The sequence below is a fragment of the Pleurodeles waltl genome, chromosome 7, assembly GCF_031143425.1.
Source record: "Pleurodeles waltl isolate 20211129_DDA chromosome 7, aPleWal1.hap1.20221129, whole genome shotgun sequence".
Classification (NCBI taxonomy): domain Eukaryota; kingdom Metazoa; phylum Chordata; class Amphibia; order Caudata; family Salamandridae; genus Pleurodeles; species Pleurodeles waltl.
The window spans coordinates 1,262,762,814-1,262,789,375 of record NC_090446.1 but is presented as its reverse complement, the minus strand read 5'-3'; the positions used below and the strand labels follow the sequence as shown (position 1 = coordinate 1,262,789,375).

The window sequence follows — 26,562 nt, the reverse complement described above, 5'->3', positions numbered from 1 at the left end:
TTGGCCTAACCGTTTTGGCTAGCTAGCAGAACCTCACCCAAACCTAGAAAGTAGAGCTGATTTGTGGCAGCCTACAGCAAGACACTCTAACTCCTCAGGAAAGCCGTGGAGAAAGAGATCTTACCTCTTTCAAAAGATGGGCTGCATGTAATTGAGAACTGGCCTAGATGACAGTGACCAGTTTAACTCCAGTTCTTCCAGAAGTGGTGCTACAATGAACTATATCATGCATTCACGACACAGGTGGGCCAGGAGAAGCTCCATCATTCCTCATTGTTGTGATGGGGCAGCCATTGCGAATGAAAAAAAGCAACAATAGAATATTGCCTATTAATACTAAAGTTATTGGTAATCCCCAGAAACACTCAAAATAGTTAGTGGATGGCTGAAGGTATAACTCCAAACACGGCTTGAAAGGTGCTAACAAAACCACAACCAACAGCCTTCAATAAGTGCACAATCCCAGCAGTGTTGGATTCATTAAAGATGTGACAAATGAATTCACCAAAATATTTTGGAAAGCTGGTAATTAATAGGGACTGTATTACTACAGATAACCTTGCTCCTTGAAGATCATAGTTTTCACAAGCAGATGTAAGAGCCATGTGTTTTTCCAACAAAAGATACTCCAGTCTGCTCAGCTTGTCAAAATTTACATTGGAAGTAGCAGTATATGGCCATATCTCTGTTAGTTTTATCTCTCATGTGGGGGGAGCACATTTCTGCAACAAGTCTCAATCTGAGAGACCAAAACCATGTAGGCAATGCCGGCGCTCATACCACAGCAGCCTTCATCACTCAACATCACCCTACTTCCATTCGAGAGCACCTGGAATACTGGGCAAATCAAAGGGACAAGAATACTCTTCAGATAAAAAGCTAAGTTTGCAACTGAATCATTGAATCATTACAAGCTCCGTTCAATGGCAGCTGTTTACAAATCATAGAATGGCTCACAGAAGTCTACCATTAGCTGTTGCTTTGGAAGACCTCCTTTGCATCACTGAAACATTTGTATGAAAAGGGTAGCTCTCACACCCCTTGGATGTAACTGTCTTACAACCACTCAAATCTGCCTACTGGAAGGTGTTTAAAGCACAAAGTAAATTGGAATGTTGGAATGGCCAGAATAATTACCCAATGTATTAACCACATTGCTGATGAAATTTCTGCCACAGTAAAAGGCAACTTTTCGAACTTTTCAATGTTAAGCACGACATAAGTCACTACTTTCATAGCCATTATTTGTTGTTTCCTTGTCAAATTAAATGCAGCAAATACTCATCTGAGTTTTCGTGGTGCCAGGGCAGGTGGCCACTTCTAAGAACTTGTAGCTTCCAACCCAACTGTAGAATAGACCTTAGCTGACACTGTTAATTATGTAAAAGTGGTATATCAAATTGAATGGTTTCACTTGCAGATGACACAATGCTGTTTAGTGTGTAAATATGGTTGGAAAATGTGTTCATACCATGGTGACCCCAAACAAGCTGGGGCCAGGGCAGGGAGGCAGGAAATTCCAAGCACCTCTGGGGGTAAATATTTACAGAGCTTTCTCCTACTTCAAAGTGGGAGTCATGGACCTTGGAAAATGGGCCAGAAGTAGCTCTACCAACTCAGCTGAGGTCCTGTGGGCAGAAACGATGCAACGCTATGCATCATCTCACAGCTCCACTTTGGAATTGCTGCTGCACGACGCATCCCTGATGCATCGCTGATGCAAGACTTTGCTTTGCCACAGCCTCCTTGGACCTGCAGCTATGCAAAGCATCCTCAAGGCAGTCTCTTGTTGACGACATCCTGTACAACAATGCAGGACTACGCATCGCAGCACTGCAGCTTCTTTGGAGTTCTCAGTGTTCAACATATCCTCAACACAGGACTTTGCATCGCAAGCCCCTTATCAAGGACATCATTGATGAAGGTACAGTACTTTGCATCACAGCCTCGTAGCTCCTCTGAGTCACCATTGCGTGATGCATCTTTGACGCATGATCTTTCAATGCCCAGCAACCAGCATTTAACATATGTTTGTTCAGCTTGTCTAACTTAGTACCTGTATCCCGCCTGCGTTCCGTTGTTATTGGCTGGAACTTATGACATTGTCCTGTTCCAGTGTGAACAAATAACGACAGTGGCACTTGGTGCCTTTGAGCACTATTTTCACTTAAATCTTTAAACTTGTACATCTTAGGTTATACTGATTGGAGTTTTTTCATATTGATGTCAAATCATTTATTGAAGTTTACTTAATGTTTCTAAATTGGTGTGGGATTTTTCTTGTGTTGTGTTTTCACTTTATTAGTGTTTGAACTGCTGCATAAATGCTTTACACCTTGCTGAAAAAGTAAGCCTGACTGCTTTGTGCCAAGCTCCCATAGGGTTGAGCAAAGGTTAATTTGGGGTTGGCATGTGTCTCGCCCAAACAAGAATTGTGTCTGTTGCTTGAGTAGGGCTTCACCCCCTCAACCAGTAACCCAATTTCCAGCAGTGATTATCAACCTCATCTTTCACCACACTCTGCTTAACAGACTCCTTCAGGATGGCATAAACAAATATGTCTGAAAATAGCTTATTTTCTTCATTTATGACAGATCCTTGGACGTTTCCGTGAAGCCCTTCTCCTCTGCTACCTTTCCCTTGTCATGCAGAGCTCCTTCCTGAGCACCACACTTTATAACGTCAATCTTTACCCCCTAGAAGAAATCATCAATATGTCTTTCCTTCTTCTATGCTGATAACATTCAGCTCATTGTGTCTTTTGCCAAGAAGTCCTCTTCCAAATCTGATCAGTTCCAAAAATGTTTTCAGCTGTTGCAACATGGATGGGCAACATCCATGTTGAAACAGCTGAAATCCATGGGCAGCATGGATTGCTTAAAGCTGAATGGGGAAAAGACTGTGCTTCTGGTTTTAGGTAACTAGAACATCCTTCAGTCGTCTTACAAGGGGTCCAATAATTTTGCTTCTCCGACTATACCCGAAAAATTTTGGAAAAACGTTGGCATCTGGCTAGATGACAAACTCTCTTTCAATCGCCATAGACAAAGAATTGTTCCCAGCTGTTTTGGTCTCTTGCTCTGTCTGATGAAAATGTTCCTCGCCTACTGCCTTCCCAGGGGTGTATCTTGGTCGAAAAGAATGGTGGTGGTTCTGACTTTCAGATTTACCAACAATCATGCTGGCATGTCCAGTTAAAATATATTAATATGACATGCAGGGCATTAAGTGGGCTAAAGGGGCAATGGAGAGGGAGGAGTGTGGAATGTTAGGGGTATTAACAGGAAGGAAACACAATACTTTATAAAACAACCAACATTCTTGAAGGACTTCAAAATAAATCGATGACTATGTGTTTTTGTATGAGTGTGTATTTACAAATCCAGGTTAAAACTGACAAAGACCTGACCATATCCGAATGAGAGCAGCTGCACCCAACTATTCACTTCAGAATATATTAGGGGGATGTAACACTCCAAACTTCCCATTGAAGCTACATTATTGGCCCCCTCCACAGAGAGCCCTATTGGCCAGTGATCATCAGCTCCTGTATAGAGTATGGAAATGTTCTTGTCTAGGGGATTACTCATAACCTCCAAAGATGCCTTCAATTGGGATGTACTAGCTGCTCTGTTACGCCATCTCCCTATTACTCCAGCTTCCTAGGTGCAATCCTGTCTTCTTCCACCTAAAATCTTTGCATTGTATGCTCATCACAAAGAGTACCAAATTCAAGGCTGTCTGTTTTACCTATCCTATCTTGGAAATTTCTTCACCCCAATACATTAGAAAACTGGTGCACCCCTACTCTCGTGCGTGACTACTGTTTAGTAAGCAGATGGTAATATAGTGATGTTTCACCACAATTGCACTACCACTGGCCAAATAGTAACTAAGCTCTACTATTTAGCCAGCAGCCAGATAAATAGCCACCCGCTATCTGTTAGGTGTGCTCTTCTAAATGTCAGATCCACAGTAGTGAACTGCACGAACATTGCAGTCATTCTGGAATATAACCAATACTTTCTTTGTCACATCGAGGTATTACTCACCCAAGCTGTTCAACCACTTATTGCCACTCTTGGTTCACTCAAAGTATAGATACTAAGAAAGGGCAAGGAAGATACTTGGGATGGGGTGCGGGGAAGGCAATCACTCGGAGAAACAAGCTCTGATGCCCCATCATTCCTGCACAAGTCTTACATTCTTTGGTGTGTTGTAAATAATGATGTATTTCATTGCTTTAACATGTATTACAATTGTAAACTGCATCACTCCCATTTCAAATCTGATATAATATAAACACAAAACTATGCGTTTCTATGACCCTGTTATTGGTGCCTCAATTAGTAAATCAATTGGAATGCATGGATGGTGAAGTATTTGAATTTATTCCAACTGCTGCCTACATCCCTCCTCTCTATGTCCGACTAGTTCTGTGTCATTCACATTTTTAAACACCGAATGCAGAAAAGCATCAAGTGATCTATATATTTTGCTTTTATCCCAAACTAGTGAAGCACCTTACACCCTATCAAGTGTACTATTGTTTTAAAGCTAGAACATGCCCTTTGTTTCCATTAAATACAGATATCAATGTATACATTGATTTGCATCACAATCTCAGACGAGCTGTCTAATCCACATTCATCGTGTAATTACATCGATAGTACATTGCCACTATGTGAAATGATTATTTATTGAAACAGTCATTGGCTTTCCAGAATGGATGACTAATCAACGTTAAGCCTTGGCACCTTCTATTATCATTTATTTTTGAGAAGCTGCTGTTTCGGAACGTTCGAACAGAACATGACCCATTCGTGGGAGTTTTCGACAAAAGTTTTAGATATCAACATTTACAAAAATTCTGTAAATAATGATACAATCCTCATTAAATATTAGAAAATAATTTACAAATTAAGATGAACTAATACGGTTCACTGTGCCAGCAAAACCATTTTAAGTGACCCAATGTTTTTCTTACTTCTTTTAAGGACATGTTAATAGTTGTAGCGCACCAAACATCTGTCATTGAGTAATCCTCATGTTTGGATGCTTCTATGAGTTTCACCAAGGCGTTGGCAGCATCAAAAAATGGATTTGCTATTCTGTTACAGAAATCTTCATTCAATGTCTCCAGTTTCGAGACCCAGTCTCCTTTATCATAGAGGACTGTCATGCCCCTGTAAGTAAAGAGCCAAAGAAAATATGTTAATGATGGTGTTAATAATTCTTTCAGCCCTTCCCCCATATTCCCTCTGCTGACTGCCAGTGTAGGCTAGCTCTCTTCTCCTGGTGTCCTTCATCCAATCCTACCGAAGGAGACCTAGGTTCAACCTCATTTATAAAGGTAAAATCCAGTCCTCTTTCCTGTAGCTGTGCACTGCTGAATGTTCACTGAAACTTGTCCATACTATGTCCGACCGAATGTAAGTTGTCCTGCTATACCTTGTAATTGTGGGAAAAGATCAACCAAACAGCCATTGAAACAAATAAATGTGTGGCCTCCATGGCACACGCCAATTACGGACTAAAACAAAAATAAATCTTTCCCCTAGAACTTTTATACATTTCATGATTGTAAGTTACACTGCTTATTATTTTAGGTGTCAGTTGCTATCTTGTAGCTAGGAGTCAGGTTTTTTTAGATTCTCAGTTAGAAAATGCAGTCTTTTGGCAACTTTGCAGTATTTGCAAAATCTAAGTTCACCTCTTTCGGATTAAAAAAATCATAATGCAGGCAGCACTTCGATGTTCCATCACTAGGAATGTTTAACAGTCGAAACACTAGAAAATAAACAGACACACTGTCATGAGATATTAGGGTTTCAGCCTTCAACCTACTGACAGTTCAAGAGCTTTTCCATTAGGACAAAAGTGACCATGGTCTGCTGTCCATCAAACTTAAGTATAACATTTGCACCAAATATCTTGGTAGTTTGACGCTTTGAAGTAATTGCATGGAGTGACCATTGAAATAACAATCTCTCTCTCTCTTCCATTCCATTATGAGCTAGAAGAGAGAAAGAGAGAGTGACAGGGTCATGGGGGAGCCTCAAGGCCCCCCCAGCCCTAGCCAGCCCCACTGCATCCTGTGGGAGCCGGTGGTGCTCCCGCAAGCAGGGAGCTGTTTTAAATAGCAGCTCCCGGCTTGTGGGAGCAATGTTTTCATCTGTTTCCCCGCACACATATTTGCTTGCATGTTTGGAAACAGATGGAAACTCTGCTTTCTGCAAGCAGGAGCTGTTTGACAGCTCCCACTTGTGGGAAGTGAAGTGTTCGCTTGGGGGGAGCTGTTAAAGCTCCCGTCAAGTGAGAGTAAACAGGTATGTCCCATATGTACCATTAGTGGGCTCCCTAGAACATAGCAGGAGCCTGTCCTTGCTGGTGGTTGTCCTCAGGGCCATCATTGGCTCCACGAGGGGGGCTGTACGTCCCCCTCCAATGTGAAGTAGCCCTGGGTAAGTGGTGGTCTCCGGGGCCGCGGGTCCAAAACAGACTCCCCTCATTATTTTAGTTCAGCCCCGGGGAGGTGATGCGGCCACCCTGCATTCATTTTGATCAAAGCCCGGGGGAGGTTGCCAGTCTGCGTGTGGGGGGGGGCGCATAAACCTCCTGCATTCATTTTAATTAAAGCTCCAGGGAGGTGGCAGTCACTAGGGCATAAAAATGTCCTAGGAGGGTGGCATCCCCTGTGACCTGGCCCACCAAGGGGCTTTTTCCAGAACAAGAACAAAGGCCCTCTCCTGGGTTTTTTCTGTAAATTCGTGGCAATTTGTTTTTTTTTTAAGTGAGTTTTGGCCCTGGCGGGGTCCCTCCAGAATCCCAGCACTAGTGCTAAGGGGTCAGGGTGTCCCTGCCCTGGCCCTTTTTCTTTTTTTCACATTTTATTCCAAGATGGCTGCCAACACTTCCTGGTTGAAGTGTTGGCAGCCAATCAGAGCTCTGCAGATCTCTGTACGAGCTTGTATAATTCACAAAGTGGTTGCGACCACAGATATACAAATTAGGATTTCCTTTAATATCTCAACAACTACTGAATGGATTTAAATAACAAAAATAAACAAAAAATAAAAATTAAAAATAAATAAAATAATAAATAAAAGCTCAGTCTGCATACTGAAAGCTACCTGTCTGCCAATATTGGTGTAATTCCATCCAGTGGATCAGGCTGTAGTGGTGTTCGAAAATCCTATGGAATAGAAATGGGAATGGCATGTTTTTTGACCCCCATTTTTCGCAACCCCTGCTTGAACAGCTCACCCCAAAACTTTCTGTACGCCACAAGAATCACCGGCATATTTTGGAAACTTTCATGATGATTCATTAAATGATGCCAAAGATATAGGCAAGTATAAAAATATTTTTCTATGGAAACATGGTCCTAACTATAACTACCTACTGGTGACTGCCAGTAGAAAATCTAAAAATATTAAATATATGGTATACATTTAATATATGTAGATGTTTATATATTCACTTAAAAAAACAAAGGTTACAAGGATGTTATTGTTAGGTTCTGAATTTACTCGCACACAATCATAGAAATTGAGCAGTTTTAGTTATTTCATGTAACTATAACTCGTGCCCCTGCCATGCACAGTTTCTTCTTCAATAATTTGACTTCTAATTTGTCACTGTTATTTTTATTGATGTTATAGTAAGTTGTCATGATGCCATAATATCTGGGGTAAGTTAGCAGTGCATGCCGAGGGCACGAGTTATACTTACCTTAGGCCACGAGTTATAGTTCCTTGAAACAACTCTAACTATAACTGCTGAATTTCCATGGTTTTGTGCGAGTAAATTCAGAACCTGACTATAATGTCCATGTGATCTTTGTTTTTTTTAAGTGAATTTCTAAGGTTTTTATAATTATATTTCCTAAATATATTATCCCTGTAACCTTTGTTTTTTTCATTGAATTTATAGGGGATTTTTTAACATAAAGTAATACTCATTACTATTCATTAATTCAACCAGAGCCATGCATAGCCTTTGGCTGTGCGCGGCAGGGATTTGCTGCCATCACCCTATAACCACCCAACACCATGCCGCACATGGCCAAAGAATGAGAGAGTGGGTGTGAGAGTGACTGATTGTGCTCTAGTAGATGAAAGATGCATTCACCCCCACAAAACATTTCAGATTGTTTTTCAACATGGAATTGTGGTGTAAACATTTGCTTTGCCTTCGTAAAGCCCAAGAGTTAGGATCCTGTGTCCTTTCTAGACATGGAGCTTCAACTGGGTCACCGACTACGTTTCATATTTGTAACTGCTTCCTGATAAGGCTTAATTTCTGTGAAATGAGCATCATGGCCAGAATTGAAGCTCACCTGTTCCTTTATCCACCAAGAATCCACAGTTTGCACAAAATGTTTACCCAACTGGAACACTTTCTAATGGTTAGCTAGTAAGTGCTACCTCGTTGGATCAATGTGCAGTGTGAGGGAAGGGGGCTGAATGGCCCCCCTCACCTGGCCAATCTCAGCCTCGGGGACCCATCACCTGGAGCCGGGCCTTCAATAAATGGAGGAGGGGGCTGCACAGCCCCCCTCCTATGGCCAATTTAGGCCCCAGAGACCCCACTCCCTGGGACCCGGCCAGCTACTTTAAAAAAATATTTTTGGGGAGGGGGCAGTGTGGCCCCCCCTCTCTCTGCCGATTTCAGCCCCAGGGACCCATTCTACCAGGGTCCAGTCATATACTTTCATTTTTATAATTTTAGGGAGGGGGGCTGTGTGGCCCCCCTCCTGACATGATCTCGGCCCTGGGTCCCAGACATCTCTTCCGAGTGCCCTGCAGGTCACCCAATGTGCACTTGGACTGCGGGGGGAGTCTGAAGGTCCCAGCCGGGGGAGTCTGAAGGTCCCAGCCGGCTCCCAGCATCCTGCTGGAACGGGCATTGCTGTCACATGCAGGAAGCTGCTAAATAGGTAGCTCCCTGTCTGTTAAAGCAATTGTTTCCTTTGTTCCCTACCCTCATTTCTGCAGGCAGGGAAACTGAGGAAACTTCTACTTCCAACAAGTGAGAGCTGTTTGACATCTGTCACTTGCTGGAACCGGAGTGTTTGCTCTTACATGGTGGGAGCTCTCAAAGCTCCCACCAAAAAGGGAGCAAGCAGCAGGAGAAGCTGAGTCACAAAATGGCTGCCAACCCTTCCTCTTTGAAGTGTTGGCAGCCAATCCGATATCAGCACAGCAACAGTTGGATCCACTGAGGATCCATGTCCCTAGATATTTATATATTTTTAAACTCCAATATCTCAAAAACTACTGAACTGATTTATACCAAATCACAAGAGGCATGCTTTCTGGACTGAAAACTAACTTTCTGCTAAATTTGGTCCAATTCTGTGCAGCGATTCATTATGTGGTCATGTTCAGAATCCCTATGGGAAAATGCATGGGGAAATGCATTTTGGGACCATCTAGTTTTTCTCAGCCCCACACTTGACAGATCACCCCAAAACGTTCAAGACAGCAGCTGAACTGACAGTGAAGTTAGTGTTGAAAAACTTGTGAAGATTCGTCAAGTGACGCCAAAGTTATTGGCAAGTCAAAAAATGCTCTTCCTATAGTAACTAGATCCCAACTATAACTACACTGGTGTTCAGCAGTCGTTAGTATTATTTAGTACCTGGGGTCCGATTACGAGTTGGGTGGTCCTGTCACCACCAACATGGCGGTGGTAGAAACCACGACCACCAACTAGGTGGTCTGCCAGCCGAATTTAGATGTTTGGGGTGTGCTGAACTAGAGTCTGCTGGAGTCCCACCAACACCGCCAGCCATTCACCGACTGCCTTGATGGCGTCTGGGGAAAACAGCTGTCAGAGGGTGGTATAGACAAGGGTACCACTATCCATGTTACAATGAGCTTTTCTTGCAAGCCGACTGCTTCGAGATGGCAGAATCAAAGGGAATAGGGTGCTAGCTCCTCCAGTTTGTTCTTTTCCATTCAGTCTCTGACATGGAACCATTCATCCTGCCCCCCCCCTTGACAGCAGCATCTTCACTCAAAAAAAAAAAAAAAAAAAATACAGGTAAGTACCTTTTGCATTTGTCTGCCATTGACTGGACTGGGCATTAATGGCTTAGTCTCCAGCAATGGAATGGTACCTGTTTAAAAGTATTTTACACTTGTCATGCATATGTGTACCTTTTAGTCAAAATGTACACTCCTGCATCAACACAAATGTAAAAATATATGCAGACAGGGAAAGAGATTAAAGTATTGCTCCTGCATAAAGGGAGCTGCATATTTATCATATTTACCTATACCTATACATATTTTAAATGTAGCCCCAGGGAAGTGGTGGTCCCAGGGCTCAATAAAGCCATTGGAGGAGGGGCCTGTGTTCCCCTGTCCATTTCCTAAATGAAATGGGCATGGCCCTGGGACTTGGCCCAGCCGGGTGCTACAATTAAAATAAGCACAGGAGTCTGCAAGTGTGTCTTTTAAAATGTACCACGAAGCTCACGAATATTCATGAAATTTAGAAAAATGCTTTTTGGCCCAGGTGGGGTCCAAAGCAAGGGGCTTAGGGTATTTGTAACCAGCCCCCTTTCATTTTTTTGGGGTGTTTGGTGAAGGTAGTGCACAGCACAGCATTTTGGTGCTTTTAGGGGGTAGGCTGCAGGGCTATAACGTCCTGCTAACCTTTGGATATTGAGGTTAGAGGACTTTGTAGTTAGGTTTTACATTTATTGCACAACACCACAGAAATTCATCATTTATAGTTATGGTTAGCTGAAATAAATATAACTCGTGCCCAAAGGTAACTATAACTTGCACGTCCACTATGCACAGTTTTCGCCTCAATAATTTTACTGAAAATATTACATGTATATTATTAATAATGTTATCAAATATTTCCTGAGTGATGTGCTATGTGGGGTAATTAGCAGTGCATGGGAAGAGAGCGAGTTATAGTTATCTTAGGGCATGAGTTATAGTTACTTATAGTAACCCCACCTGTAACTGATGAATTTCTATGGTTTAGTGTGAGTAAAATCTGAACTTAAATATAATGTCCCGCTAACCTTTGTTTTTTTAAGTGAATTTGTACTTTTTTTAAAACTCTACTTCTCTTATAACGTTCCTGTAACCTTTGGTGTTTTCACTATATTTCCATGATTTTTTTTTAATGTTAAGTAATTTTAATTACTTTACATTAATCCAACCAGTGGCTGTGCATGGTGGAAGTTGGTCGCAGGGCATGGCCTCCAGCCAGGCCATGCAGCCAACCTCCTATCAGCAACAAACCCCATAGCAGGCATGGCCTTCAACCATGCATGGCAGGAGTTGGCCGAAGGGCTTTGCCAGTGGCCAGGCCCTTTGGCATACCCCGTATATGCACCACATCTCACTCCACGGATTGCTCTTGGCTGTGCATAGTGGGGGTTGGCCACAAGGCCTGGCCACACACCAGGTCCTGCAGCCAAAACCCCATTGAGCAGCAAACCCTGTGCCATGCATGGCTTTGAAAAAGAAAAGAAAAGGAGGCAGGGTAAAAATACACTGACCACATACCTTTGGTGCCGGGGTCACCCCAGGCACCCAGTTTGCAAACATGGGGACCGCAGGAGGTCTGAAGGCCCCTGCGGACCCAGCCAGCTCCTTGTCTCCTTCTGCAGGAGCCAGCATTGCTCCTGCACACAGGAAGCTGCTAAATATAAAGATCTCTGCATGCAGGAGCAATCTTTCATCTGTTTCCCTGCCCGCAAGACTTGTTTTAAAAAAAAAATTGCATCAACTTTGCTAGTCTGCAATGATGTTGCAGCAAAAAAGTTTAAATGATGCTTTTTTGCCCTGGCCGCTTCCTAAGGGGACCCCAGTAAGAAGGCTAGGGGGTTAGGGCATTCCTACCCTGCTGCCTTTTCTTTTCTTTCATAAGGTCATTGATGGTACGGGTTGACTGCTTAGTTGGGTTTTTGCTCCAGGCCAGGCCCTGCAGCCAACACCCTCCACACACGGCTGAAGAGCATGCGAGGTGCAGAGTTGGTGGCCTACGAGGGGTTGGCCACAGGGCTTGGCATGGTATGTGGTTGGGTGCATATAGGGGTACACTGCAGGGCCTGGTTTATGGCCAACCCCTGCCATGCATGGCCAAATGGTTGTGTGCTTATAGGGTTGGCTAAAGTCAACCTCTTCCATGTACAGCTGAAGGCTGTACATGGTGTGGGGATGTCTGCTTATAGAGGGTTGGTTGCAGAGCCTATGTGTAATCCAGGCCTTGTTTTCAACCCCCACTGTATAAGGCCAAAGGCCGTGTGTGACTGGAGTTGGGTGCATATGGGGGGGTAGGCTGAAGGCCGTGCATTGGTGCATGGTTTGCTGCTTTTAGGGTGTTGGCCAAAGTACCTGGTCACTGGCCAGGCCCTGTGGCCATCCCCCGCTGCACACAGCTGAAGGTCATGGGTGGCAGTGGTTGAATTATCATACAGTAATTTGAATTACTTAATGTTACTTAATGTTAAAAAAAACATCGAAATTCACTGAAAAAAAAAGGTTGCAGGGACATTGTAGTTAGGTTCACATTTTGCTTGCACAAAACCCTGGAAATTCAGCAGTTATGGTTACGTTTATCTCAAGTAACTATAACTAGTACAATACCCTATGAAAGTGCAAATTTAAATATTGAGCCTTTGATTGGTCCTGCGAGTCTTGTGAGAGCAAGCACTCTGATTGGCTGGCTGTTCAAACATTAGAAATTATATGTCAGCCATTTAGAATTACTGCATCTAGAATACTTTTACATTCCCGTAAATGATATAATACACTCGTTGTTTCTAGTTTCCCTGCTCAGCTCCTTTTTACATATTTATAATTAACTGTTTTGACACCTAGCCTGCCGGAAAAGGGTATTGAGATATTGTTTGGCAGGCTAAGGTGGCTGAAACAAAGTAAAAAAAGATCTACGTACATCAAAATCCAGTAGGCAGATGAAGAAAAAGGTGAGAAAGTATTACTGCCTTTTAATGAGAGGGAGGAAAAAATATAGTTTGTAAGGTTTGTTGTTTCTTTCTGTTGTTGTTGTAGTTTACTAATGGAGTGATTGTTTATGTTGGCAAATTGTTTTATTTAAATAACATGTTTAAAGTTATCACTGATTTCTTTCCTTAAAAGCTTTTAAATATTTTAAAATTATTAAAATTTTCTAATGTTGACTTAAAGTGGCAGTTCACTCATCAAGAAATGTAACTGTTCTGGTGAATGTATGTGTATGTAAGGTATTATAGAAAGGTTAGTGCTTCTTTCCACTGTAGAATAAAGATTGTTATACAACAGGCAGTTTATGGCACAGAGGCAAATGCATTCTCATAGTAAACTATGCACTGCTATCTGGTGGTGGAGAGGGTAGTTCTTTTGCACATCTTAGTATATATGCTTGACAATCTGGAGAGAAGTTTCAGCACAGAGCCCAGAGTTTGTGTACACTGTACTACACATGCTTGTCCCCATAAGGAAATGTCTGAGAGAGAGGTGCGTGCATCTGTACATTCACATATGCACACTGGTTGTCCAAGACACAGTTGTCAACAGAGACGATACTCCATTTTACTCTCTACTAATAACAATCATTATCATGAAAAGAGGTATGAGCAGTGAGAGTAGTGTCTATCCACAATGTATTTTACACATGTGTTACTATGGGGAGATGTCTCAGAGAGGGTAGTGTGTTTTCATATCATAGCCATCTGTAGTTGTTATGCAAAATATATTTATGAGCATTATGGTAATTTCAACTCCATACTTTACTTGTACTTCTTTCATAATGGGGAGAGGTGTGACCACAAAGATAAGCCACTTTTCACACCCTAATCTGCACAGTGATTATCCAAGAGACACATCACTGGAGAGAGGTCAGTCTCTCTACACACTATGCTACACATAATTATCATGCAAGAGACTTGTCTCAGGAAACAGGGCCTTTTCTCACCACAGCATACTATGCATACCTGTCACCACGAGAAGAGGTATGAATTAGAGAGATACATTTCTCTCAAATTCTATTAGTGACACCACTTACCCTGCTGAGATGTGTTAGCAGAGAGATGACTACCTTCCCAGATAGCACTATATATCGCTCTTGTTCAAAGGAGAGGTGTGATAACAGATGGCACTGGTTCAGTACACTACTGTATACTATATATCCAAGTTGGCTTGGACATAGGTATTAGTGCAGAAGACAACATTTCCCTGATTTCTATTGTATATATATGTCATGCTGGGTAGAGCTGTGAGTGGACAGGGAGATCCATTGCTACACACTAATGAATACGGTTATTACCCTGGGGAGAATTGTCAATAGGAATGCTAGTACTCCATAAACTTACTATAGAATAGTGAGGTCTTACATGTAAGGTGAGTACCATCCCTACCCTACTATACATACTACTGATCCTGGGAAAGGTGTGAATGGAGAGGCAGTGTCTCTTTACACCTAACTCTACAAAGTAGCTATCTTCATGCAAGGTCTCAGTGGAGAGGCCAGTCTCTCCCCATAGTCTATTAGTAGGGTTTAAAAGAAATAACCATTAAAGTGAAGGAAACTTGTACATTTTGCTCTAAAGTGTTTTCACGATCTTGCGACAGTCTCACAGGACTGCTGGGAAAAAAAGTGGAGGAGTAACGAAAATCAGTGCATATAAATTATACCTATTACAACAGAATATGTTCAGTGAAAATGCAACTTCAATTATAAAAGGATAGTCTTCCGAGTCACTCGTGAACACATACACTACCCCCTCGCAGTGGACGTGGAAGACTGTATGTCTGATTCTCACAAAAGGGTCGGGCAAATCACCCATGCTATTTATAGGAGCATCATGGCTCTCACAAGTGTCTTGCATGGGTCGTCAAGCAGAAAAAAAGAAGTACACAGCATAAACAAAATACATAATGAAAGAGTAGGGTAGCTCTAAAAATAGTTTTTTCAATTAACATTTTGAATAACTGTATTTTGTTGTATTTTTTAACATTTTTGACTGTGTTTTCTTTTTTAAACGGGGATAGAACCAAAACAAGAAGGAGGGAGTAAAAAAAATCTTCTTTAAAACAAAGAGGAGAAAAATGTAGAGAAAAGTGTTTTAAAAACTACTGCCTAGGTGGATATTTATGATCCTGGACAAGGCTGTCCTGTGCTGCCCTGCTTGACTCAGAAGAATAAATAATCTCCTTGCATAAGCAGCTACAAAGGGCTTTGTTCCTATATGCAGGGATGTTATCTGTGTGGTGAGTGCCCGGGCATGTACAGTGTTACTAGGTTGAAAAGATGTGGACCCCACTGGTAAGTTATCAAGCTCTACAGCACAGCCTAACTCAGCCTGAGCATGGCGTTCGAGGTACATAGCTCTCAAATCATGCCACATCCCAGTGATACTGATGGAATATTGCTTTTTCTGGCTCACCCTACTAAACTCTTTTTTGTTTTTTGCATATCTTGCAAATTACATATTTGGAAGATACTTTCTTCCCACAAGGCCTCATCTGAAAAAATTGCCAGAACAAGGACTCCTTGATGACATTCTGATCACAGAAAAACGCCCTTGACACGTCCCTTCCTAATTCCAAATGACTAACCCATTTTGCGAGAATCACAAAATAGGTTTTGGTACATCCAAAAGTGCTTTTTTCTGGTCGTAAATGGCCGAGATTCTGCAAATCGAAATCAGGCCATTTGCAATCATAAAAAATCTTTGTACATCTAGTCCTTAATTCCAAATGTATGATCTTGCAAGCAGATTACGAGAGCCATGCAGGAAACAAAGCTTCCTCTTAGTCAATGCAGGGGATTGTGTACTTGGCTCCTGCTATTGTCTCACGAGAAGGTAAGTTTGCAAACAAAATAATTAATACAATATACATACTGTATTCACTTTATTATTAAAGATTGCCATTCAGTAATAACTGACCGGATGACAAAGAACAGATTAGAACAAATATAAAACTCTACAATCTCATGAGTCTCCTGCGAGCCTCCTGCGAGAGGGATCACACACCTTAAAAATGGATGCACATAGTGAAAACACATAGGCCCACATTTTAACTTTGGCGGTAAGTGCCGCCTACCGCCACAGCGATGGCTGCCAAAAGACCGTTGCCGCGGCTAACATCTGTCCTCCATAACACGACCACAGCCAGATTTCTGCCACAGGAAGGGTGGAAATCCGTCTGTGGCAATGCTGGCGGACGGTGTTAAGGTGGCGCTGCTACCACCAGCAGCGCCACACCTGTAGTCTGCGGCCAGCCATATTAAGAATAATAATATGGCCTGGCAGTTTTCTGCTGACGGGTGATGCTGGCGGTAACAGCGCCCCGTCCCCTGCCGGAAGACCCCTTGGATTCAAGTAAACTGGGTTTCCGACAGGGGAAGGGGTGGGGGCTGTTGTGTGTGTGGGGATGTGTGCATGAAGGTGTGAGTGTGTGCATGCATGCGAATGAGTGTGCAGTGTTGCTTGCGTGTGTGTGCATGTGTGAGAATATGTGAATGAATGGAAATGTGAATGTGTGTCTGCGTGTAAGTTTGGATGTGTGTACGGATGTGTGTGTGAATGAATGGATGCATGCGTGTATGCCTGTGTGAGTGTTAGGGGGGTGGGTGGGCCTCCTACCAGTGACAGGGAAGGAATTTCCTGTCACTGGTAGGGCCTACCGCTATGGTTTTCGTGGCATTATGAACGCCACGAAAACCATGGCGGTAGGCAGGGTCATCATGCCGGATGCAGGAGAGTAGCGGCTGCCGGGTTGGACATTGTTATCTCCAGCCCTGCGGCTGCTACTGCCATGGCGGTCGGGGTGGTACATTGGCCGGTATGTCATAATGTGGCAGTATGTACTGCCAGCCTGTTAGCGGCACTACCGCCACATTACCACCGACCGCCGGAGTCATAACGACGCCCCATAGTTTATAGTATGGGAAAAGGTGATCAGTGCCTTTTTGAAATATAAATATGGTGTTTATGTAATGATAGATACAAAGATTATGAAAAGTATGCCAGGAATATTTCTGAATTTGTTAGTTACAGCAACTGAGAAGCTGAAGCTGAAAATTCTCAGCACAAACATTGTTAGAGTAGTTATTTTCTCAGCTTTATAAATATATTTTTATATTTAAAAAAACTAGAAATTCATTGTAAACACCAAAGGCACCAAAGGTAAAGTTATAGTTAAGTGTCCTAAAATATGAGGTTTTTTTTATTCAAAAAACCCTTAGAAAGTAATGTCATAGTTAAGTGAATTTCTCAGTGATAAACTTAATGTTTTGAAGTAAAAAAACACGGAAATTCACTAACTATAACTTCCACCCCTGCCATGCACTGCTTATGACCTCACGCATGACATGTTCTGTGACGTCGTTTATGACATCACTAATGACATTAGCCTTAGGGTGATCCCCCCACCCCAATTCCTCCTCCATTTCTACTGAACTCGTTTTGCTGGCCTTTGGATTCTGTGCAATTTACCACTGCTAACTAGTGCTAAAGTGCTTGTGCTCTCTCCCTAAAATATGGTTAAATTGGCATGCACCCAATTGATACATTTAATTTACTTGTAGGTCCCTAGCAAATTGATACTAGCTGTACTGAGGTTCTGTAAATTAAATGCTATTAGTGAGTCTGCAGCACTGATTGTGCCAACCACTTTTGTAGCCCTTTAAAAATCTCTTTGGCCTGCCATTGCAGCCTTTGTATTTAGTTGTTTACCATTTCAACCTGGTCAATTAAACCTTTTGCCAGGCCTAAACCTAAACTTTTAATACATGTAACTCACCCCTAGGGCAGGCACTAAACAGACCATAGGGGTCGGTGCATTGCACATTAGGAGTTGGACATATATTTTTTATGTTTACATATCCGGTAGAGAAAAACTCTTAAATTCATTCTTTACTTTGAGGCCTACCTCTCCAATTGAATAACATTTGGTTCCCTTAACACATTTAATAAGTGATGACTTTCAATTGGAATGAGGTAGGGAATATTGAGTTTGGTGTCCATTTAAAGCCCTCTTCAGTGGTAAAGTCGGATTGTAAGTTACAATTTTGAAAATGCCACTTTTAGAAAGTGCAAAAACAAGCACTCTGTCCATCATCCTTCTGTGTTGCTAAAGTTGCCCTAAGTGGAAAGGGTATGCCCAGAGGTGGCTCCTGTGTTCACTGTGCTACTGGATTCGAGCTAACCTGGCTGATGAAGGGTGATACCCTGAAACCGGTCCCAGGATGCTTGTTTCTGGTCCAAGGAGGACCTGCCTGGCAGTTCGGGCTGAATTGTTCCCATAGGGAACAGTGTCAAGACTGATTTGCATATGGCTGGGTCCAAACTGGGGGGACATGGGCGGCAAAAGTAAAATGGATTAAACCCAGATCTGTGACTGGGAGTGAGTGTTTGAAATGTTTCAGCACTCTGTCCATCATCCTTTTGTGTTGCTAAACTTTTAGAAAGTTGTCATTTTCTTGTCTCAAACTATTAGTGCCTGCAGTCTGTTCCTGGGCCACATGACTGTGTTCAACAGGCAGATAGACTTGGTTTATTCCACCCAGACAGTCACAAAACAGAGATATTAGGTGTACCTAGGTGGACCATAAACAGGCAGGAGAGGGCCGGAGCTGGGCACAGCCCCATTGAAAATAAATAGCTGAGCCCTGCCCTCACACAAAGTGTTGCCACCACTGCATTGTTCATGCAGGTTGCTTGGAGTCAGGCCAGGGGTGGCAGGAAACCTCATAGAATTCCCTAGAAACCTCTTCTACTTCAAAGTGGGCTTTATGGATCCTTAGACACTACTCTTCAATACATTACTGGACCTGGGGATGATCCAGAAGAAAGACTGCTGTGCTGCTTTGCTGACAGAAGACCTACCACTGTGCTGCCCTTCTACTCTGCTGCTTGGTGGCCTGCTGGCCAGCCTACTGAGAAGGAAGACTCGACCCGCACCCTTCATGCGAGGCTGAAGTGTCTCTAAGTGTCATCACGCTGACCTGTTGTGATCTACATGGACATGAAAATCTCTAGAGGCTTTCTGTAACTGCCCAGCTGACCTGCTACCTAAAACTGCAACTAAATGTGCCTGAGCGTTTTTGGCCTCTGTTGGAGTGAGTGTTCCTGACCCCGCCCAAGAGACCTCCCTGGCCTCTGTTGAAGTTGAGTTCTTGACCTGCAAGAGGTGCCCCTCAGGTTCTGGACCATTGATGTAGCCTCAGTTGAGGTCCTCTCTGATGAAAAGGAAAAATCCCGAATTTTAGGCTCTTCACAAATGGGCTTCTTTGTGCCAAAATCTTGCAGCCAGCACTCCTCACCAATGCAAAGTATTAGCTAACCCAGCTCATCACGCCACAGAGACCACCAACAATGTCCAGCAGTGTGAGATCCAATGCGAAGCTCCAGCAACAACCGTTAGCGATGCCCGACATAATTTTTGTGCTACAACGATGACCCTTGGAAACGTCTGGCCTATTCTCCAAATAACTTGTTGATCATCTGTGATTTCCTTCCTGCTCCCCGTGGTGCCTTTCACTGTGAATGAAATTCTTCTCACTGGACTTTGAAGGTAAATCTTTTACAGGAATAACCTGGTCCTTATATCGGCCTGTAAAGTGGCACTTTGTGCTTTTAAGCAGTTTGCTTACCTGAAATCTTTAAGATTGCATATCTCCAGTTCTACTGATTGTTGTTTTGGTGGCAAATAATTTATTAAATGTTACTCCTTTTTCTAAATTGGTATGGGATTTTTCTCGTGTTATATTTCCCTTAATTAGTGTTTGAGTGCTGTATAAATTCTTTACACATAGCCTCTAAGTTAATCTACCAGATGGTTAAGCATAGGTTAATGTGGGGTACACTTGTGTTTCATCTTGACAGAGACTGTGGCTGCTTATTGAGTAGGGTTTCACTCCCTCCCCAACAACCCGTATCCAATTTACAACACTTACCTTTATGGTAACAATGTAATTTGTCAACTTGAAAGAGATCATCATACTGTCCTGTGTATAGGAATGTTGGTTTGGACTGCTTAAAAGGCTTTTGAATCTTTGGAATTCAAATCATGCTGATGCAGTATTTTCATGTGGAGGTAATGTAATGCAATCTACATAAGGAATCTTATTTGAGATGTGCCTGCTTTGATATGTGAATAATGGTAGAGATTTTATGATGCTGGGTATTTCCTGAAGGTAGGGATTGATGTTGAAAGCAAATTCATATTCCAAAAAGGTTATTTAAAGTTTGTGAGAAGTATGGCATGTGCCAAAAAATGACTGATGTCCTATCTACCCATTTAGAATGTGTACAAGGGTACATATGGGTAAACACTCTACATAGGATGTGCAGGAGATACACCAGTGTTTAGGGAATGCCCAGGAACTGCAAAACTTTGAATAACCCCCAAGGAGATGTAATTGGATGGCATGTGCACAAAGATATAGAGGTGTATTTCTAAAGAGGAAGCTGTAGTCTTTGGTACAGCCTTAAGTGTATCACAGTTCTTGAGGAAAAAAAAGAATAAACTTCTGTTACTGATGCAGAACTATTAGAGGAACATCAGTATTAAATAGCATTACTATTTACCTACCAGGTTGATCCAGAACATCCAAATATGTACATAAAACCATCCAAAAGACCTTGTGTTTTCATTTCTTCTAGGGTGGCTAGTATTGCTAATGCGGCAGTCAAGCCTCCACCAGACCCCAAGAAAACAATCGTAGGCACCTCTTCCTGAATATGGAAAAGCAGAGAGAAAAAAAGAATAACAAATATGTTTTCTCAGAGCCAACTCTGGCAGTACAACTATAATCAGAGAAAGAAGCCTTACAATAACATGTATAGACATAATTAGCAGTGAGTGGCATTCACATCTTGCTAAGAATTTTGAATGATTATCACCATAAGTCATCACCATCCGTTAACTGGACAACGAGTGGAAAGAACTGACCACAGAAGGGTTCCAAGTCCCAACTACTTCACCCTTCCTATGGAATGCCCACACTTGCTATAATTGACAGCCACTACTCGTAGTGGTTTCAGACCCTAGAAGTCACAGCCAGTGTCAGTCACAGTTCGGAAGATTCCGGTCTTTCTCCATTGCACAGAAACATTTCACATATTGTCACAAATACATGGATCATTATTAACTATGCAAATGTTCACGTTTTGCACTATATATCTGTATACATTGTATACAGAGATAAATACACTGGATATTATGATGTACTGCATATCGAGTGTCACTCTAAAGTTTTGAAATTCTTACAAGAGGATATTAAAAATCATACACTGATATGTATATAAAAGTTTCAAACAAGGTGCTAAAATGAACTTAGTACATACACAGAAGGACTGAAATGTGCACATCATAATTCTAAAATGAGAACTTACTAATGCTACACTTCATATCTACTATAAAAAAAATGAAATGAAAATGCCCTTTAAAGAAATGTAAGTATTACTTATCAAAATGTGTATATTATTTTGAAAAGTGATGTGAGGTATTTGTATCGATTATATATTGTATCACTTATCAAATGTATGAGTACCAACGTTTGCTTGTAATATAAAAACAGACACGTTAATGGTTGCAATCTCACTCACTGTAGTGAGTGCGCTGTTTTTCTCTTAATGGCTTCATTTTGATTAAGTATTTTATGATGCATGTATGTATCTGTTGGTATTTATTGGTGGTCGTCAGAGACCAACAGGCAGCTAATATCAGACATAAACCCTAGGAGAAAATTCAAGATAATTTGCAGGTTATACGATGTTTTTGGTTATGCAGGCTGTTAGTGCTTTAGAAGACAAGAATCAAGTATTAAATGATGGATCAAGTCTTTCTGATCACGTTCCAAATCCTTTGCCGGTAGTTGTGGAAGCCGTGCTTTTGGTTTTTCTCTTCTTGCATTCCTTCAGCTCCATTCTGACAATGTCCTAGTTCCCATTCTGTCATTTTCAACATAAAATGGTGCTTATGTGCTCAGCCATGCACGCAGGAGTGCTATATCTGATGACCTTGTAGGTGATACTGCCCGTCTTAAAAATGATGCTCAGGATCTGGGAAAGTTAAACCTGGTTTCATAGTTTATTATAGTTTGGGGACAAAGCTTGCCACATGGGTAGCTATAACAAAGTAAGCACTGGCAATGGCAATAGTTCTCACATACTTAGGGTATTTTGTTTTGTTGTGATTGCTTCAATGACAGATGTTGCAATTACCAGGACAATAGAAAGAATTCAACTTATATATTTGGCGCCACGTTCCAAGTAGCCTGTGATGTGTGACACTTCAGTCAGTCCTCCACTTCACCAATCATGCATTGCAAGGGAAGCAGTGCACTATAAGTACTCATATAAACCTAGGGGCATATATATCAAATATTCCCAAAGCTCAATGCAGCAAGCCACCTTGCTGTGTTGCACTGTGTGAAAAGGAGAGTTCAGGAATGGGCTGAGTTTAATTTTATATGTCAAATTCTTGTTCTCGGCCTGCGCTGGAGCACAAACTGCTGCCTAGCATCAACACAGGCATTGCAGGCAGGATTGTCTTTGTGCAGAAAGGGACAACTTCCAGCACAAAAATAATGTCCTGAGACTTTTTCCAGCAGGATTGCTTTTTGCGCAGGATGGCACACCTTCCTGCACAAAAACAATCCTTAACCCTATTAGCAAAGCAGCCATGGCCATCTTATTGTCAATTAGTACTCCAGCTATTACTAGTCTCTGTGGGTCATTAAGAAGGATATGCATGATTTTACTAGAGTCAGACCTTAGGAGTAGAATACAGCAAGCAGACTTATGAATTCTGCAATGTTTTACTAGTAAAAATGGCAAAACTGAATTCATTAGTAGACATTGGAATTAGCGTTATGTACAGCAGTCTTTGTGAGTCCTCTTTAGCCCTACTCCAGAATACAGCACACATAGAAAGAGGAAAAAGCCTTAGAGGATTTTTTTTGTGCAGGAAGGTGTCCCTGCACAAAACAATTATTTTTGCTATGCAACCACATTTTCACCATGGTGCAAGGGTGACTGTGTTGGTGCTACACAGCACATTGTGCGCCAGTGCAAGGAAAAGACAAGAATGAACCGTATATCATAAAATAAGATGTATTCCTGACCTTTCCCTATCATACAGCAAGCACTGCATGATTATGTGATAAATGTGCCCTTTTTTTCGATATTGTGCTTCTCATGTGATTATATTTTGCATATTTTCCTCATAATATACAAAGATTCCTTGATAATTTTAATATACACTCTCTGTTTATATATTCACTAAACTTTAGCTATCTGACCAGGATTGTCATTTGACAAATTTGCCAATAAAAACCTTATGGTTGCACACCATCCTCTCTGTTGTTTCTGTGGAGCCAAATTGGTTTCACAGTCATTGAAATTTATGCTGATGATAGCTCCTTTCTTAGGCTTCAGGCTGACAATCAAAGGTCCATATGACCAGTGGAGAAACCTATTTAATGACTTCACTTAGAGACTGATATCTAAGGATCTGTGTTCCATAAACTGCTTCAACTCAACAACACAAAACGTGGACAATGATCTAATGTCCTCAGAGAGTGAATGCTTGATGTGCTCTTCCTGGTCACAGAACAGCTTCTGCACATTCAAATTGACATGTACAGACCTAGATCTAAAAGCACGCACTAGATTGGTTTGTTGGCTGAACCAACAAAAAGTCTCAGGACAGCAGTTTGATAAGCAGTTGGGTCAATCGTGCCAGGGTCAACAGTGGTTTACCATGTAGGTAAACCCGACACACATTCAACACATACATGATTTAATCTGAACTGCAACCTTCCTTCTTTCTAGTTTGGCTGTTAAATTTCAACCATCAGTGTTGATTTTGGAAATTTAACCATGAGCCTCATTAGATTAGGTTCATCTGAACACATAAAAATTACAGTTATAATTAGTTCTTTATTTGTGTCTTGGTGTCTGCCAACTATTATTTTGTATTTTGTAGTGACCTTAATAGCATACATATTGACCCCTTTTGGCATGCAATTTGACTTTAATGCGGGTAAAATTCTGCTATATTGGAATGTGATTTCTCTGCATGACTTGAGTCTAGTGATTCAAATAGGCAGAGGTTACTGATTATTTTTGAATCACATTTGATGGTGTTCTTCTTGTGAACAATATTGCCATAGCCATGTTGGAAGGTTCTTAACTATCATATTTTAATTAGAAGACTGACAGGTGAATGCAGCATCACCTTGTCTTTGGTGAGTGAAGGAATACTAGAGACAAGACCATCTGAACATTTGCACCCTTATTTGACCTGTGGCCAGTCATGCTTTCCAAACAGCACACAGAATCTTCTACCTACATTCTTGCTAAGTCATCCGGAGTTGACTTCCCAATGCATTTCTTTAGTTATTCAAAAGCAATACAAAGATGATTGTAACCTTAAAAATGACAGCTTCTTCCAAGCTGCCCCTCAAACTTTTGAGATGTCATCTTTCCTTCAGATGTCAACTAAAAATATAAATTAAATGAATTACTATGCAATGTGAGATCGGTTATAGCCTGGATATGGTATATTGTCATTTTAATGTTCTTACATCCTGAAAAATGTCAGTCTGTCTAAATTAAATTGCTGAACATTTGTGTGGGAAGAAACCAAAATGACAACATTTATTTTCCACAAAAAGCCATGGAATAGGTATAGGTCATCAAGAGAAAGGTGAGAAGGTAACATAGAGAAGGTATAGAGGAGGGGGAGAAACAGTGATAGGATTGAGGAAGAAGTAAAAATAAAATAAACAAGCAATGGCCAAAGCCAATCGGTCTGGCCTTTCATATAGCTACTGCTACCATACGTAATTAGTAGATGTCCTTTTTTGAGTCAGAAAAAATGGTGAGAATTATTTAGCAAGACTTCAGTCCACCAGAACTGTACTAAATGCCCCTGTCAAGTCAGAATCAACTGATTAGCAAATTTGTCACATAGGTGTAATAACTTGTTGCTAAATGTCCCTCTTGGGTAAAATGCAGCTGCTTAAAATGCCTTTCACAAGGATGATGGGCTGTGGGCATAAAAAAGGACATATCCGCTTTTACTACTCTAGTAAAGTGTGCTTGCTTTAAATGGATGTAATGCTATTTATATTTGTCCACCGACTCCATCTTGACCATTGACTCCATTTTGTGCTCAGCTTCAGGTGCCGTCACGGTGGTGGTGCAGATATTTTTCCACAAAGCTTGTTTTCTACACTGAACATGTTTTTTCTCTTCTCACCAGAGCAGGGAACATATTGTGGGGGATATGGAGGTGATAAAAGTGTACCAGAGTGAGAATGTTTTCAGCAGAGAAAGGTACCGCTCTGTCTCTGGAAGGCCTGGCCAGTTGTTTTGCAAGTTTTTGACACAGACCAAGTAGAGCCAGCATTTTAAGTCAAAACCTGAAGGGAGGGTTCAATCTTCCTTTTGAGTTAATCTAAGGTATATAAAGCAGGGAAAACTGAGCACTGACAAATTGTGGGAGTGGGTGCACTGCCCAATTAGATCCCACCTGTCTCAGCTGTTCAGGGTTCCCCGGCTTGATGCTGGTAAGGATGATGATGGATTTGACCCTCATGGTAATGCATTTTTATTCTTAATTATCCAGCTTGGCTTTGCACCTATATATATATTCACTGCAGTGCTAACATGTTTATGCTTGCTGCCTATGACATGGCAAAAGTTGTCTACATTTAATTGACACATTCAATTTACTTATATGTCCCAAGTAGATGGTACTGCATGTGCCCAGGGCCTGAAACTTAAATGCTTCAGGCATGCAGCACCTATTATGCCACCACTAAAATAGAATGTTAAAACATGTCTCAGGTCTGCCATTGCAGCCTCTAGAGTAGTTTTGAACTGACAATTCAACATGGCAGAAAACATGTGTTGTCTGGCCTAACCCTCTTTTTTAATACCTATAAGTCACCCCTAATGTACACCCTAAAAAGGTCCACAGAGCAGAATGCATTGTATTTCAAAAGAAGGACATGTGTTGTTAGGTTTTATGTGTCCTGGTAGTGAAAAACTCCTAAATTCATTTTTCACTATTGTGAGGCCTAGATTTTCCATTGGATAACACTGGGTCACCCTATTACATTTAATAAGTGCTAACATTTGATTGGTAGCAGGTAGAGATATGCTGTTTAGACTCAAATGAATTGTAATCTAAAATACTATTTAATGGTAAAGTTGGATTTTAGATGACAATTCTGAAAATGCCACTTTAAGAAATTTGGTATGTTCCTGCTTAAAACCGTCTACAACCTTCTAAGAGTTTCCTACTGCCTGAGCCTGTTAATGGACACCCAATTAAGAATGTGTATTGGGTTCAGACAGTGAACAATAATTGACTAAGGGTGGTAGGATGGGCATCCTGCCAGGATGATAAAAGGGTGGAGTTGTTCCCTGCCCGCTTACATTTTAAAGGGATTTCTTCCAGCTCACACAAAGGAACCTGATACTAGTCTTTTGTCACCCCTGACTTCCTGGAGCTTTGACAATGGAAGAAAATAACCTTCCAGAACCAGGTGTGGTTGTAGTAT

General features: G+C 41.6%; 1 protein-coding gene across 2 annotated transcripts in view; it reads right to left on the bottom strand.

The window, feature by feature from the left end:
* LOC138246151 (cytosolic phospholipase A2 gamma-like) overlaps positions 1 to 26,562 on the bottom strand; it is a 643,618-nt gene that overhangs the window by 561,219 nt on the left and 55,837 nt on the right. For both annotated transcript variants that reach the window (XM_069200429.1, XM_069200431.1), the window contains exons 4-5: positions 20,577 to 20,719; positions 4,988 to 5,186 (exon numbers count right to left, since the gene is read on the bottom strand). In XM_069200429.1, coding sequence (XP_069056530.1) covers positions 4,988 to 5,186; positions 20,577 to 20,719 — 342 coding nt within the window. The remainder of the gene's footprint in view (positions 1 to 4,987; positions 5,187 to 20,576; positions 20,720 to 26,562) is intronic.